Source organism: Convolutriloba macropyga, chromosome 10 (genome assembly GCF_964194025.1).
Source record: "Convolutriloba macropyga chromosome 10, txConMacr16.3, whole genome shotgun sequence".
NCBI lineage: Eukaryota > Metazoa > Xenacoelomorpha > Acoela > Convolutidae > Convolutriloba > Convolutriloba macropyga.
The window spans coordinates 39,224,356-39,240,848 of NC_134477.1; the positions used below are offsets into that span (position 1 = coordinate 39,224,356).

Here is a 16,493-nt window from a genome sequence, read left to right on the forward strand (position 1 = left end):
TAAATTTGAGTTTCTTTATTTTCAGAGCTTTGAGGTGCCCTACTTAAAGAGATAGGCCGTCATCATAGATCCGTAGGTCTCGAACTAGACTGACATTTTTCCTACGGTAACATTACCACCAAAAATTGGTCTAAATATATTTTTCTTTCCGCTGCTTTTTCCCAAAGGAAAGATCTTAGTGTGTACCTTAGTTACGCCTTTTTGATACAATATAAAATTTAAAATTGGCTATGAATTTTTTTAATCAAAACACATCGCAAATAGTTGCCCTATAAAATAATTATTTAAAATGATGACAAAAGATAAGAGGTAAAGTGACACTAATTACTAATAATTGTGCTTTACTAAATGTTCTCTACGGAGAAGAGCTCGGTATACTGCTGAATGAGATCGTATTTTTTACAGACAAACCGTGCAAACCAGCAGGAGAAACAGTCTCTTCTGCTCGCTCAATCTCAGCTGTTGAAGTATGCCCTTACAAAAATTAAGAATTTTCACACAACACGTTTATGAATCCTCAATTGCGGGTAATGATTAATTAAACAGTTCAAATAATAACATCAAATCAATTAATAAACTTCATACACATAAGAAAAACTCCTCCCCAACCTCGCATGACTGATTTTATTTATGCTCGCGCCCTCATAGTTAAACACATGGGTGGCCACAAACAACATCAGCTGGTTGGCCAAGAGAAGATTCGAGAAATTTCGCACTTAGCAAGATTTGAGCAACTGTTTATTATTTAGTTAGGGATAAGATTGATATTGGCTTACTTGGCTGCGTAGTGGTAATTTGAGTGGGATAGAGATCAATTTCGATCCTTCCGTCCATCTCTCCCTTATCCAGCCACCTGTGACATGTGAACTCATATATCTCTCCCCTGGTATCCACCTCCACTTCCACTTTGTCGAGGAACCATCCACTTCCCATTCCACTCCCGTCATGCCCAATTCTCAACCTCTCTATCTGCAAAAAGAACAGAAAACCCTGTTGTGGAGTTGAGCACTCAATGATAGGCGATATATTCCGTCTCACTTGTTTGCCCCAAAACAGAAATACCAAAATGCAAGTACTCTTTGAAATTTCCATAGCATAACCGGTTTTGAAAAATAATTTTGGCCTTTCAATTCTCATCGGAATACTTGAATAGAGAAAAATAATTAAGAAAAATTTGTAATCTTGTTCTTTTCTTTCTTCAGATGCTGACGATTTTTACCTGTGTAACTAACTTACTTTAAAAGATACCCACATCAAAAGAAATTCGTTAATAACACCAACCTGATAGCAAGATACGATCTTGCATCTAATAACATAAAAGTCACTTGCAAAAGTCTGGCAAGATCTTACAAGATAGCCGTTGGAGTTCGTCTGGGGAATTACGTACTAATAGATTTCTGATAAACCGAAAAAATTTACGAACCATTTTTCATCAAAGTTGAATAATTTCTGAGAGATTCGATAATTTTGCTTACAAATTTAAATACCGTTTATTGTTTGTTCTTCTGGTAACAATAATTTCGATATTACATAAATTTGAGCTTTACCTTTCCGATATTCGTGCTCGTCAACTTAAATCTGTCAGTCCTGCCCTGTTCGAATTTATTCTTCACATGTGGTGACAGGGTGTTCCTCAGGTACATTTTCCCAGTGTCACCCTCCTCTCCAAACAAGTGGATGTACACATTGGCATCGGTTCCGGCTCCACTGACTGTGCCAGTCTTGACACTCACTAAGTATTCACAAGTGCCACCGTGTAATAAGAGGGACGATGAAGTTCCTTCAGGGAAGAGGTCTCGCACGCATTGCCCATCGTCTTCGTCAGTTGCTAACCATCTAACAAGAGAATAGAAAGTCAGATTTTCAAAAGAAAAACCTGTTTAAAAAGAAAAAAATTACTTTTTGCAGTTTAAATTCTGTGCCACCAATATAGCAAAATGAAGTAGCAGTCTCCCGACATGCCCAATTGTCAACCTCTCTATCTGGGATGAATCATTCTGTTCTGGGAAAAAATAAGATGAAAAAATGATATCGGGCATGAAGACTCAGACTCAAAAAAAACTTATAAAATATTCACTATCTATTAATGGAATGAACTCAATTTAAATTGGACAAAAATGTAAATAAAAAGTATAAATAGGAAATGCATAACACGAATTATTCATTCATTGTTCAATTGATTCTTGTGAAATTTAGTGCTATTTGCCATCCTCAGAACTTGTAAAATTTTCACATCTTAGCAGAATTAAGGAGGCTTGCGAACCCAAACACTTGAAAACATTTTAAAAAGAAACATAAAAACTGTGCGCGGAAACTAAATATCAGTAGGAAAGCTCCGATTAGAATCGCTTTGTAGAGAGTTACCATAGGCGACAAACAGAATCAGAGAAAAATTACCACAGTCGAAACTTCACAAAAAACATTAATTGTCTCAAAATTCATGTTTATCTCAAAATAATGTTTATTCTTTTGGGAAATTGGTCACACAAAAACAAGCAAATTCTGGATGCCGTGTTACAACACCCCAATGTCAAAATTTTTCCACCGATCTCCAAGAGGTACGGAATATTCATCATTAAAAATGGATCGAACTCAACAAAACTTAAACTCCCCGAAGCTGATATACACGAACTCATAGAAGCTAATATAGGAAAAACCAGCTTAATCACTTCACATAAAACAATACTCCTGACCTGCCGAATTTGTCGATTGAAAGCAAACGGACAAGATCCACAGGAGAATTGTTCCTTTCACTCATAAAATACAACAACAGATATGGCCGCGCCGCACCCACCACACGTATCGCTCAAACGTTTTGCCGGGCTACCCAGCGAAAACTGGGACCAATTTGTAGGTCTTTTGGGGCAAGCATAGCAGTTGCCAGGATTCCGGCGGATCATAACCAACAAGCCCGATACCAACATTTACACCTCGACGGAAACGCATTAAACTATCATCTACGCTTACCAGAAAACACACGAAACGCCCTTGATGACGCATTAGAACTGTTACGCAACCGCTACAGAGGCGTAATTTTGAGTTGGACTTACAGAGCAGAAAAATTGATCACGTGAAAGAACAACCAGACGATTTCCTGACTTACAGCGGCTTGCCAACTTAGCAATCGTCGATGACGCTGATGCCGGAATTGACCGCAGTGACGAGCGTACGAGAAGAATCCGAGAACAATTTATACAGGGGGTGCCCTTCAAATACAAAAAAGTTCTTCTCAGAGAATTGGACAATGCCGGAGTAAACGACTTCTGCTCTATAGTCAAAAGACGACTTCAAATAGACCAATTAAACCCAGAGCCAGCACACACCACAGCCTTACACTCACTAACAAGCTCCCAAAACTCTGCTTTTAACCAAGCGGTCGAAAATATAATGGCAGCAGGAATTGCTTCAATTCAGGCATCAGTCTCACAAACAATGCCACCGAGATGGCCGAACACCACCCAAAAAAATTCAACAAGCCTTTCACAAACTAAAACAGAAATAACACAGCATACAGAACGCTAAACCAAATTATAAGCTTCTCAGGTTATCAAAACCGCCCCGTCTAGCGAGCTAGAGGAAGAGGTACAAACGCGATATGCAGATACAACAACCAAAGTCAACAAGCCAACCAGCGACAACGGTCTCCCACACCAATGCGGACTTTATGCAGGATATGCGCAAGCAACCAGCATACCGCACGTGATTTCACTCAGAGGCAACCACCTTATCGCGACGCCTCAATGCCATTCAACCAACAGCCAAAAAGCTGAATAGCTTGCATGCTTTTCTACAGAATATTTCTTTTTGTACAACTAGTTATAACGAAAACGTTTTCCTGATTCCCATTCAATTATGCTCAATTACAATGAAAGCCATAGCTGACACTGGAGCATCTAGTAGCACTATGTCACAAGAACATTTTGATAAAATCTACAACCAACTAACGCAAAAACAAACAAAAAAGGCACCACCGGAAATCACCGTCTCCGCAGCGTTTATTCATCATTCTCAAATCTTATTCACGACAAATTTAACATTCAAATTGGCCATTTAGAGCTCACAGAGGACTTTATGGTTTTTGAGAAACTCTCCGGCATATTACTTGGATTCCCTTTTTTCGACAAAAACGAAATAACAATCGACGCCCACAACTGCTATCTACATTCCGCTAATTTCACACTTCAACTGAATTTGATGCAGACGGCAGGCTCAAAAACATCAAAACGATTCAATAACAAGAGTAAAATTTATCTTAGAACTACCACTTGAGTTATAATTCACCCCGGTGAACAGAACTTAATTGGACTCATGCCCTATCAACCATTAAAAGCAGATCACCAAATTGGAGTAGTAGAGCCCACAACAAAACTCGAAAACATAGTAGTCTGCCCCGCAAGTACAATAGACAAAATGCTAAAGTACAAACCAATTCAACTAATGGCTATCAACACAATGGAAGTACCAATCACAATCGAAAAGAACACATTACCTGCAACCTTCACAATAATCTCACCCGAACAAGCTCGCTATCTTATCCCATTAGAGCCCAAATTGCTGGAAACCAATAATCTCCCAAAGACAAAAAAACAATATCGAAACACATAGAGAAAGTAGCGAAGGGACAACTCAATCACATCACAAATAGTCACAACGCAAGATACTGGTTTTCAACCCCAGAGAAAACTCAAGATCCATCCAAACTGACAGGATTGGAACAACGAATTTATAAAGAACTCATTCGCTTCAAGAAGAGAGAGTCCATTCGACCACTAGATAACGTAGAGGATCGAAAAACATTCTTGGACTCCTTTAATCGGCATGGAAGTGTACCAACAGACGACGAAAAGAAAAAGACAGAGAATCTCCTATTGGAAATCAACGACATATTTACAAGACATCGCCTTGACATTGGCTTCACCTCAAAAATCTTAGTAAAACTCAACGCGTGATACTGATAGACCAGTATATTCAAAAAATCAAAGAGTTTTTGATTCCACCTCAAAGACAATCTCCTAGTAGAACTCGCCTCATAATATTACTGCGTGATTACAACGTTGCCATTCAGTAGATGTTCATCACCAACCTTCGCAAAAAGAAAACCGGATAGAAAACTACGAATATTAATAGATCGGCGTAAAATCAACCACCTGATTCGAAATTACTATAAAAACAACAATTTCCCAATAGCAACCCTGGCTGACGCTGGAAGCCATATTGCAGGCAAAAAGCTCTTTTGCAAAATGGGTGGAAGCCATGGATACTACTCCGTCCCAATGGCCGACGAGCAACCTATTCAACTGCTCGCCTTCAATTTTGCATCACGAACATAAGCACTTAAAAGATTAGCACAAGGATTGAGCAGAAGTGTCAGCGCATTCATGCGACAGAATCTTGACCCCGTTAATACAGCTGACAAATGTTTCCAATACGTAGACGGCACTGGAGTAGGTGCTCAAGATCTCCCAGATATGCTGGAAAAATTATCAGCAGTTTTTATGTGCATAGGAGAATCAGGAATGAAACTAGCTACTGATAAATGCGCCTTTGGTTTGAAGGAAATTCAGTTCTTGGAGAACACGATAACTTCAGAGGGTGTAACCCCCGTGAAACAGAAAATTGCGACGTTTCTCAGAACATTCAAGATGCCGAAAAATGCTAAGCAAACAAAGAGAATGATCGGTTTCTTCAATTTTTACAAAACTTTCATACCAGAGCTCGGAGAAAAGCTGCTCCCCTATTATAGATTACATAAGAAAGAAACAGACTATGAAACAAACGAAGAACACAACATAATGTTATAAAAACTGACACAAGATCTACAATCCGCCTGTAAAATATCACTGAGGCTACCGATGACCAATCGACAATATGTCATTATGGCCGATGCATCATTCTATGCTACCGGATTTGTATTAATGATCGAGGATTACACCCAAACGGCAAACGGACCGTCTGAACACAAAATTTATGCACCTGTAAGATTCGGTTCACGTATTTTCAAAGCGAATCAACTCAAGTTGTCAACCTACGCGAAATAATTTCTTGCCGTTCATTTTGCCCTTGATATATTTGCAAACAAAGATCATTCCACCAACGCTGTGGAACGCATTAGATCACTTCTTGAGTTTCGACATAATACTCGGACATATCCCTGGAAAAGCCAACCTCGCGGCAGATTACCTCTCAAGGATGCACATAAACCCGAAAGAAAAAACTCAGACTTCGCTTCAACTCGAAGATAACAATGAGTGAAGTCCAAATTGACACTACCGCCGAAGTCCCGGAAAACTCAATCAATACACTCCTGCACGAAACACCCATCGAAAAGACTAGGAAACACTATCTCTTTCAGACCGTCAACGAAACAGATCAAACAGAAATCATTGAAGAGGCCCATATTCAACAAATAAAACTGGCGCAACTCCAGGCAATACAAGAACACAACCCAATGGACGACTTTGATACAACCGGACACTCGCCATTGAATCTATGAGCAGAACAACAAAAAGACTCAGACATCAAAAGAGTTAATCTTTGGTTCGAAAGAGGCCCACCGACAACTGGCCAATATCTCTCAACAGACTCAATCTTATGAATTTTTTCACAAGCAAAACTTGCACATAAGAGCACGCACAGCAAAGCAACAAACATCCGCATTTCACCACTGAAAAACTTGACAGAACTTAAAACCAGAACTCAAACTCACATGTTAATGGGTTTTCCAACCCATGCTAAACGCTTTTCTAGATAGCCGCAGTATCGAGCATAAAGACTCAAACTCAAATACAACTTAAGAAACATTCACTATCTATTAATAGAAAGAACTCAATTCTGATTGGATAACAATGTAAATAAAAAGTATAAATAAGAAATGCATAGAACGAATTATTCATTCATTGTTCAATTGATTCTTTTGAAACTTAGTGCTACTTGCCATCCTCAGAACTTGTAAAATTTTCACATCTTAGCAGAATACCGGACGCTTGCAAACCTAAACACTTGAAAACATTTTAAAAAGAAACATAAAAACTGTGCGCGGAGACTAAATATCAGTAGGAAAGCTCCGATTAGAATCGCTTTGTAGAGAGTTACCATAAATGTCATATGTCATTTTCTCGAAAAAAAGTAGCTCCATATGCTCGTGTGATTGTTATTGACGACAACTAATTTTACAAAAGCTATCTGAATAGCAGACCTCGGCAGCTGTTGTGGCCCAAATTCACCGGTGAAAAGGAGGGGGGATTTCGTGAGACTGACACTAAATTATCCTCCCCATATAGCGGAAAACAAAGGTAAACATAACCGACTAACGTCGGGCGAGTTGCTCTGAAACGACCGGCGAGCGGTTGGCTTCGTCAGTAGCTAGCCACGGGGGGGGGGGGGGGTGCACCGGGGGCTGATGGGGGGATAACAGCGCGGTGGGGGATGGAGACAATAGTGGAGGTGGGGGTCAACAGGGGGGGTATGGGGGGGTCAACAGGGGACTATAAGTCTCCAAAACAGTTTGAGCTGAAACAGAGCTGAAAGGCTCTAAGAGCACTTAATGCCCTCTGGGCGCTACCTGTTTATCCCGTTTTTGAGGACGAAAAGTCAAAAGCGTCAGACGAAAAATCGGTCAAGCAAAAAATCGCATAAAAAAGACCGACAGGACTAATATAATTGCTACAAACTTCCTTTGAGAGCAATTAATCAAATGTACATTTATTTTTTCACCTGTCACATGGGAACACAATAGCTGTTCCATCTCCACTTAAAGTGGACTCGGACTGCTTCCTACTTCCAGCAGTTGACGAAGTAATCGGCTGAACAGTGACACTGTCCAGATACCATCCAGCTCCTGCGTTCTTGTTATCATGCTCAATTCTGACCCTTCCCACTTGGCCCAAATCCACACATTCTATTATACACTCTTCTACCTAAAAAGAGTGAGAAGTACTCCTTTTCTTAGCTGATCAATTTTGTGGAAAATTAAAGACAGATAATTTAGAAAAAAATTCAGTGTAAACAAACGACCGCTTTCCACATATCTCTCTTTAGTTTTTGAAATCCCATTTTCATAATCAACTCAAGAGATCAACAAATTCTTGCAAATTAAATTTACAAGTAATCGCTCTCTTGAAATACTCAAAATTACTCGTATTTTGTAAACACAATTCGATTTGCTTCCTCTTGGCTTAAATGCTCAAATCGGTTCATTCGATCAATATCAGTTTTCAACTGCAACTACATAAAATGAAGGCGGTTACTGGAAGATCCTGTACGCACCGATCCTGTTTCGAACTTGTTGATGTTGTTGTGAGAGTGCCTCACTTTCCTCATTCCTGAGTCCCCGTTTGTCCCGAAGAGAGTGCAGTACACATTCGCATCTGTCCCTGCTCCTCTTTTGCTGCCAGTCTTGATCAACAGCTTGTACAGTACAACTGGAAAAAAACAGCTGTGACGAAGGTTTAAAAAAATTATTCTAATTCATATCATTTCTTCAGCTCCAGGTGTTTAGCTTGTAATTAAGCTTAGGATATGAAAGCTAGATCAGCTGGAGGTACTATCTATTATACGAAGTCAGATGACTCAGTTTTAATGAATGAAGCTTCAGATTTAATAAGCTTGCAAAGTGCTGAATGAGGAAACTGGATCGTCACAATAATAGAAATTTTTTATAAACCATAAGATCATAAACCATAAGTTTTGGTAAGGGTTAAATCTTGGTTTGCAATACGCATAAAAATTGTATTCTATTTTCAAACTTGGGTCATCAGTTTCAGTGTCAAAAATAGATTCGTATTCAACAAGAAGGGTTCAAATTCACAAAAAAAGCGTCAGAAAAAAATTGATAACCAAATGTTTGGTGCACTAACTTGTTAGAGGTTGTTTAATTAGAAGAGGGGTGGACGAACTAGAAGAGGGGACAAGTTCCCTCACTGTCTCGTGATAGTCCTCATCCGTTGACAGCCATTTGTTACACAAAAACTCGTACCTCTCTTTGCCACCATCCAAAGCGCTTACCATCTCGATCTAAAAACAAATTTGATCAAACACTAATCCGAGCTGACAACCAAGGACCGGCTTTTGGAAATATGTGGAAAAAACAATAGAGGAACATCAAAAAGAAACGACTGAACAAAATATCATCCATGATCAGCAAACTGTACCTCGATCTGCTTCACATGCATTCGAAGTTCTCTTCGTTGAATGAGAAGTTTCCAACAGAACTAGAACTTTTTGGTAGCATTTTTAAATACTTAAAATAATTCTATTTCTGCCAAATTCCTAATCGAAAACACAATAGATGAATATTTAAAAAATTGGCTGTGAAAATGAATTGTGGCAATTTACCAACAGAAAACATCAAATTTGAAAACAAAACAATTAGGAAAAAACTTTTTTCTGAATTTTAATATCATGGTTATTCCATGTTCTTGCTAACAACATAAAATTTAAAAGCAGCTGCTCTAACTATATCTTCAAGAATTCGCTAAAAATAATTGAAAAAACTATAACCAGGCGTTATGAGCAGCTTTCCACTAGCATCAAGAAAAAGATCAGAAAAAAACAAAAAGAACTAATAATTACCCAGTATATCAAACGCAATAACCTGCAAATTGCCAGCAAAAAGCCGCCAATGATTCCCATGGCACAATACCGATCAAAACGAGAACAGAAGTGATTTCTTTAGCAAAAAAATCGTTGATAAGCACACTTTTAGTCTTAATGAGAGGATAAAATATACCATTAAATTTTAGGGCTGGCATATAAGACTAAATAGAACAAAATTCATATAGACTGCCTCTCAGACTGGTATGTGGTCTTTATCCCGTTAAATCCTGATTTCATTTTTTGATACTAACTCTTTTCAAACTAGGGTTCATTGCTGATCAACTGTTGTTTAAATGCCCGTTGAGCAGAATGAGTGAAAAAAATAAATCAGACTGGAGAACTTAGAAAATTAAAATTTTTCGCGCTCAATTTGGTGTTCCGGCTGTTGAAGAGCCCCCCCCCCCCCCCAACTCCGAGCGACTATTAGTCGCTCTTCAGAAACTGGTTCTCCAGCTTTAAGCTGGCCTGGCTTTTACTCTGTTCCAATTCACTAACAATCTCATCAAAACTAATAGTCGCTCGGTCGTATAAAGGACTGAAAATCCAACTGATAGAAGTTGGGCATATCCTTAGTGATAAACTATGTTAAATCTCCCGCTGAATTTAGAAAAGTTATGATGACAATTTTGTTACTAATTTCTTGTCTAAGAACGTTCAACTAACTTAAACTTTGACAATTAAAAAAATAGCAAGTCTTGAACGAAACAATAAATAACTCAGAATTAGATCCAAACGCCTCTAATAAAAATTTGAAAGAGTCAACGCGCACAAGAACCTGACAAATTGTGTGAAAGAACCAATTTATAGAACTAAAACCAAAAACACTGCTTCGAAAAAGCCGCACGTGATTCTCTCTCTCTCTCTCTTTTTCTTTCTCTTTCTCTTTCCCTATCTCTCTATCAGAAAAATATGAATGAAAAAAGATAGCAGGCAGAATCGTAATCGAATATACTCCTGCTTCTTAGTGAGAGGACACAGGCGTTAGTATCAATACCAATAAGCATTATAGATGGTTAATTAGAATTAAATAGACTCTGTTCATTTTGAATTGCTTTGCTGAGCAACTGCTGTTTTAAAGCACTTTGAGCAGAATGAGCGAAGAGTGAAACTAGCATAATTATCAAAAGTGGCAAAATGAGGTGAAGAGTAACAAATTTCTGTTCAAAGAAGTGAAAAAAAAACATAGCCGGAAGGCTCCGGGATCGGCTCGAACTATAATATAAATTGAAGCCTAGCCAAAAACTAACTGATAAAACTATCAGTTTCATTATACCCTTCGATTTTAAACAACAAACTGAGGAAAAAAATTATCAAGAGAAAACTAAAATATGAAAAACCTTTCTTGAAAACTTCTTACAAGTTGCCACTCCAAAAGCATCGTCTATGATATAATTTCTGCTATGATTTAATTATTTTCAACAAAAAATCAAGAGAAGGAAAAACAAAAACAGCGACACATCTCGGAAAAAAACAGAGAAAGCGAGAAAACAGAAAGCAATTAAAGGAGGGAATCTATGAACCTGTTAAATTTTTCAAAAAAACTTTCGCTTAACTGTTCTAGACACAGCTAATGAAACAGTCCCTGCTGATTCATTTAGCAACCAAACGACGCCCAAATGCACCAGAGAACACTTATCTCGGGCAGGAAGTAAAAACCACAAAAGTTTGCAGAATTGAATAGTTTATTATATGAAATATGTGCTACCAATCCTTCAATTGTTTTCACTCAGTAACAATAGGCCTACCACAAACAGTAATTAAACAATTGAACACGCTAATACATTTTCAAATTTAGCTTATTTTATTCTATTAAAATTAACTTAAATCGAAATGTATGAAATTAAAAGGCCGCAAATTTCAACAAAATTTATTTGCAACCAAAAACAAATACCTCAGACAAAAAAACAGCGTCTAAAAAGCGCCTAAAACGGCGAAATAACAAATAGCTCAAGATTGCATATAACTGATTCCATACGCTAATATATGCTTTAGATGGTCAAAAATGGTACCGAACATACAATTATTTGTAAATATGGTTAAAAAACAAATTACACAAAAAGTAACGTAAAAATAAAAAGAACTGCTCCGAAGAAGCCAGACGTGGTCAAAAAAATTTCCTTCGCTCAGCGAAAATTTTTTCACGAATACGTTTCTCGCTCTCTGTCAAAATATGGCAGGAACAAATACACCTCTCTCTCCGATCTTCATTTTTGTTGAACAACAAAAGGTAATCACTATTTCTGCACAAGCTGAATTGAATTTTACATCCTGTTTCAGAACTGGACAGATTAAAAAATAAAAAACCATAGTCGGAAAAATTCCGGAAAACACTCGAAGATACCTTCGCCAAACAATCAGAATTTCAAATTTCTAATCGCAGTGAGCATCAAAGAGGACTTTTTAACTGAACAAAAAACAAAATTTAACTAAAAAGTAATTTAAACAAAAAAAAAACAAAAACTCAGTGAATTTTTATTAATTTGTACAAGTACAAATACAGAAAGAAAAAAAATATTTGTAATATAGTCCTCGTTTAGTGTATTTTGAATTTTAATTCTATTGAATTATTCTTTTACTGAGCGGTCTCTTCGATGCGTGAGCGACGATTTAGCTTGTTATTACAGTCTTGTCTAGTGAAAACAACGATTATTGTGAGCTGTTAATTAGTTAATAGCTGACTGTTTCTCACTGCGTTTTCTCGTCTTCTCAATTTATTTCGTTAGTTACTTTACAGTACATAACAGAGAAAGTAAATATTAAATAGCTAACAATACATCCGTGTATACAATTTCCAAATATGGTTCAACGATAAATATGAAACTCTATTTTATAAAATCTGAATATCAAACTTGTATAGTCAACGTTAGGTAGAGCGATAAATGAAAGGGCACCAATTTTGGGTTTCTGTTTGGATACCCATATATGGGGTATCACACTTCCACTCTGTGAGAAAAATTTTCGCAGATTTTGTGAGATAGTAAAATATCAGAAGAGTATATGTTAGCACCACCCAAGGTGAAAGGGATGAGATTCTGTGTGTTTTTTTTGTTTTTGCGCAGTTATCTTATAAAAACAAGGTATATCAAGCAAGTATAAGGGGTCGACCAGAACTCAAAGTTACTTAAGTGGTTGACTCAGTTATTTCTTCATCAAAGTGAAGTGAGTTCCTGTGAGAAGCAAGAGTTGACATCGATTGGCTTCGTTTTCGCTGCATTACATCGTAGGCATTTATGTTTGCGGTTGTTGTAGCGATTTTTCCTAATGTTTCATCTGCTCTTTCGACTGCCTTCATGGTGCCTGGGAGAATTACCGTAGCAGCATCTTTTGCTGTTGCCGCGATTTTGGTCATAGTGGTTGAGGTTTCCAGAGGTAGGACACTGGGATCGCTGGATTGTTCGTAGGGGAGATACTTCTTCATAAATTGCGGGACATACTTTCGAATAATAGCGAATCTGTGGTACAGATACATTGCCAAGATGTGTAGGGTGAGATTGCCTATAAAGACAATCACTGTCAACATAAGAGAAAGTTTCAGCGGGACATAGCTATCGAGTTTGTTAACTAGTGTCGGCTTCAACATTTGCATTTGAGTCGCGATTGGTTTGGCTATTTCAGCGAGCTGACTTGATTCGGTGACTCTCTGATGCATGACGATCTCCCGCTTTACTTCTTTTATCATGGCGATGTTAGCATCTGATTTTGATTCGAAGTATGGTAGATTCATTAGTTCAGGTGTTGCTGAGATGAGAGTTTGAAGGGGGTCTGGTAAGCGAACTTCGATTCGTCTTGCTGGGATTGATTCACAGCTCGTTAAGTCTGGTCTGATCTTTATATTTTTGCTTATAAGTTGAGTGCCGCATTCCAGTGTAATGATGCATACATGGCATCCTTTCTGCTCCTTATTTCGGGGTTTAGTGTCGTCTCGAGCACTGTACTCCCTAAGGGTGAAAGCGTCTGATGCAGATGTTATGAGCCAAATGCCATAGCCAAGATTTGTGGCTTTCTCTGGTGTGGGCAGAACTACCTTTTCTGTGTCACAAACTTGGAATGCCGTCAGTGTATTGTGGAAATACAGCGTAGCTAGACACGACGACTGTCCGAGATGAGTCTCCATTGTTTCGTGACAGATTTTGTATTGGGCGGAGCCAAGACAGTTGCTGAATTGGATGTGGCTCAAAACTGTTGTCTCCATCGAGTCCTGAGATACAGCCAGGTATGGGCCTTCTATGGTCCACTGTAGAGCTTCCGAGGGCTCTGGTTGTGGCATTGGAACTATTTGTGCCTTGTAGACATCAAATGCAGTTTGCGTTGATGCTAAGGGTATAGATAACGTCAAGAGAAGTCCTTGTTCGATGGACGATACTTCAGTCAGGAGCTGAGCATCGTAGAACGATAACAGATCTTTCATTGGGATTGCCAGAGTCAACCTGTCAGCTGCATGTTTCTGACTGTCATAGACTGAGTCGAGAATGGCAGTGAGTGATTCTCGAGGTACTAGTGACATAGGCAGTCGTTTGCTCAAAAGTATTGGAATTGAATTCTGAACATTTACTTTGTATGCGTACAAGGCTGATCGGTAGCTCTTGATGTCCGCGTACAGTACTGCAAGTAATGAAGCTACTGTATCAAAGTTGAAGTTCAATTGCTGGTTTCAAAACAGCATCTGGTTGCAATCTCGGAGAATATGAAAGTTCTTCTCGAATACTTCGAACTGTTCTTCGACTATTTTCCAATTTGTGTTCTGAGTTGTTGCCATTTCTTGTTGTATTTTCTCTATCTCTTTTAGTTCGTTAGCGATCATGTAGAATTTCTCGTTCGACTTTTCCTTCAACTCAAGTACATGGTCTGTCAGAGCTGAAGTAAATTCTGACAGTCGTTGAATGTTTTCCGCGTTTTTTCTTCCGACTTTCTGACATCCGCCAAAGATTCCAGTTATTCCGCATCCTCCTAATGCTTGCATTACAATTCCGGGCCCAAAAAGTCCAATACCTGCCAAAAGCGAGGCTGCGCCCGCTCCATCTGTGGATCTCCTTGTTCTGCCTCGATCGCCATTTGGGGTCAGAAACTTTGCGGTTTCGCTACGGATGTGGTCCACTTCTGCTTTCGCGGCCTCTGTTTCGTCTGTTATCTTCTTCACTAGCCAATCAAGATTGAATTTCTCAGATGAAGAATTAAATCCGGTTGAGAACTCAAGGGGACAAAATACAGAGGGTAGTTTCCACATATCAGAGAGTTTTCGTATAAGAGTTGTAATTGCATTCTTTTGTGTAAAGTTATAATTTGGAAAAGGGATCAGAAATTCTACGTTCACAAACTTTTCGGCCAGCAATATTTTTGTCTCTTTATGAAATATTATTCCCTTTGTTAGGTAATCATTTTTTTCAGCAGTTGCCGAGCACGCAGCCAGAGTAAGAGAAATCAAGAAATGTTGAATGATTTGCATCGTACTGATCTTGAGCTTGTGAGTTGACGAAGTGTTGCTTGGTCTTTGAGTTTTGTTATTTAGAGTTGTGAGTTGAGTTTAATAAATATTAATATAGTCAATAAATATCTACTTTAAATGGCCCATTTTCTCCTTGTAAGAAGTTCATATTTGTGTTCAGATGTCCTTGCCAAATTTGGATTGAGATTTTCAGATCATGTGTTTCAACATTACAGTATTCGACGTCATTGTCATGTGTTGTCGTAACGGAACATATTTTCCAATTTTGAATATTTGGGCGCAAGAGAGAATGGAGGGTTGCCCCGTTGACTTCGATGAGGACAACGCTGATCAGAGCAGCAATACTTTGCTATTATTTATATTGTCACTTGTCGGTGTTGTTCTCTGCTTTGGCTTGGTACGTCTGCTGTTGGCCTATATACTGTACAGGAGAAGTGAAGAGCAATGAACTTACGGGGGACTCCCATTGTTAAGTATCCGAGATTTTTCCAGTATTTAAGACTTAGTCACAGCGCTGCTTTCTAATGGATAAGTGTAGTATGTTTTGTCAGTTTGCTTATTGGGGTTGCATGTACTTGGTATTTATTTGTGTTCTTGTTTTCATACATGTATTTAGTGTAGCCAAAAGGTGGCATGAAGTGAGCATGTGAGTTCGTTTTGAGATTTAGTTGTGCATTTGTGCTTTCTGTGTATCCTGTGCGTGAAAATACATCGCTTTAATTGTTCTACTTTTGTTTGCTCTTTCTGTGCGTGAATCTAGCCTTGCGCACTTAACATTTGTTGTGCATGTACTACTTTCCTTTAACATTTCAGTTTTGTGATGGATACTGCTACTGAATTCTTAAATTTAGCAAAGACTGGTCGCATGGAGCAACTTGGTTTATCTGCTTTACCTATTCGATCAGCTTGGAATCACGGTGTTGCCTTCCCAACTGAGGCGTTTGCTGTCCAGGGCGCAGAAGCAGACCGGGTGTTTTCATGGCGGCCAGATGTGCTTGAAAGATGGGACCATGGTAGGGCAGATCCGTTTGAATTTGCGACGCAGGAACAGGCGTTTAACATCGTGAGAACTCCGGGGAGTGCCAATCCGGGTTTTGCTGAATCGCAAACAGTATCCTTCGAATTGCCCCGGGACAAAATGATGTTCGCTGTGCCCCCGTATCTCCAAGAAATGAGTGCAGGTGCCATTGCTGCTACCAATGGATGGTATACAGGACCTCACATCGAGTGGGGTGGTGGCGAGTCATTGGCAAAGCACTTCAGTGGGGATAAGTTGTGGATTATAACCAACGAGCTCAATGCAGGCAGGAAGTTATATGGTATCATGAACTTCAACCAACTAGCGGCACTCTTTTTCCAACAACCTTCGGATGTGTCCAGAGACGACAGGCGGTTTTTCACCAAGTTGTTCTACCATATTGCGGCTCCTGGAGATATTATTCTACAACCAGCTTTC

At 38.8% G+C, this 16,493-nt stretch overlaps 1 protein-coding gene across 2 annotated transcripts in view; it reads right to left on the reverse strand.

Moving 5' to 3' along the window:
- LOC142348119 (lipoxygenase homology domain-containing protein 1-like) overlaps positions 1–16,493 on the reverse strand; it is a 208,432-nt gene that overhangs the window by 92,629 nt on the left and 99,310 nt on the right. For both annotated transcript variants that reach the window (XM_075399300.1, XM_075399299.1), the window contains 5 exons: positions 8,856–9,012; positions 8,266–8,420; positions 7,714–7,916; positions 1,548–1,836; positions 777–969 (listed from right to left, as the gene is read on the reverse strand). In XM_075399300.1, coding sequence (XP_075255415.1) covers positions 777–969; positions 1,548–1,836; positions 7,714–7,916; positions 8,266–8,420; positions 8,856–9,012 — 997 coding nt within the window. The remainder of the gene's footprint in view (positions 1–776; positions 970–1,547; positions 1,837–7,713; positions 7,917–8,265; positions 8,421–8,855; positions 9,013–16,493) is intronic.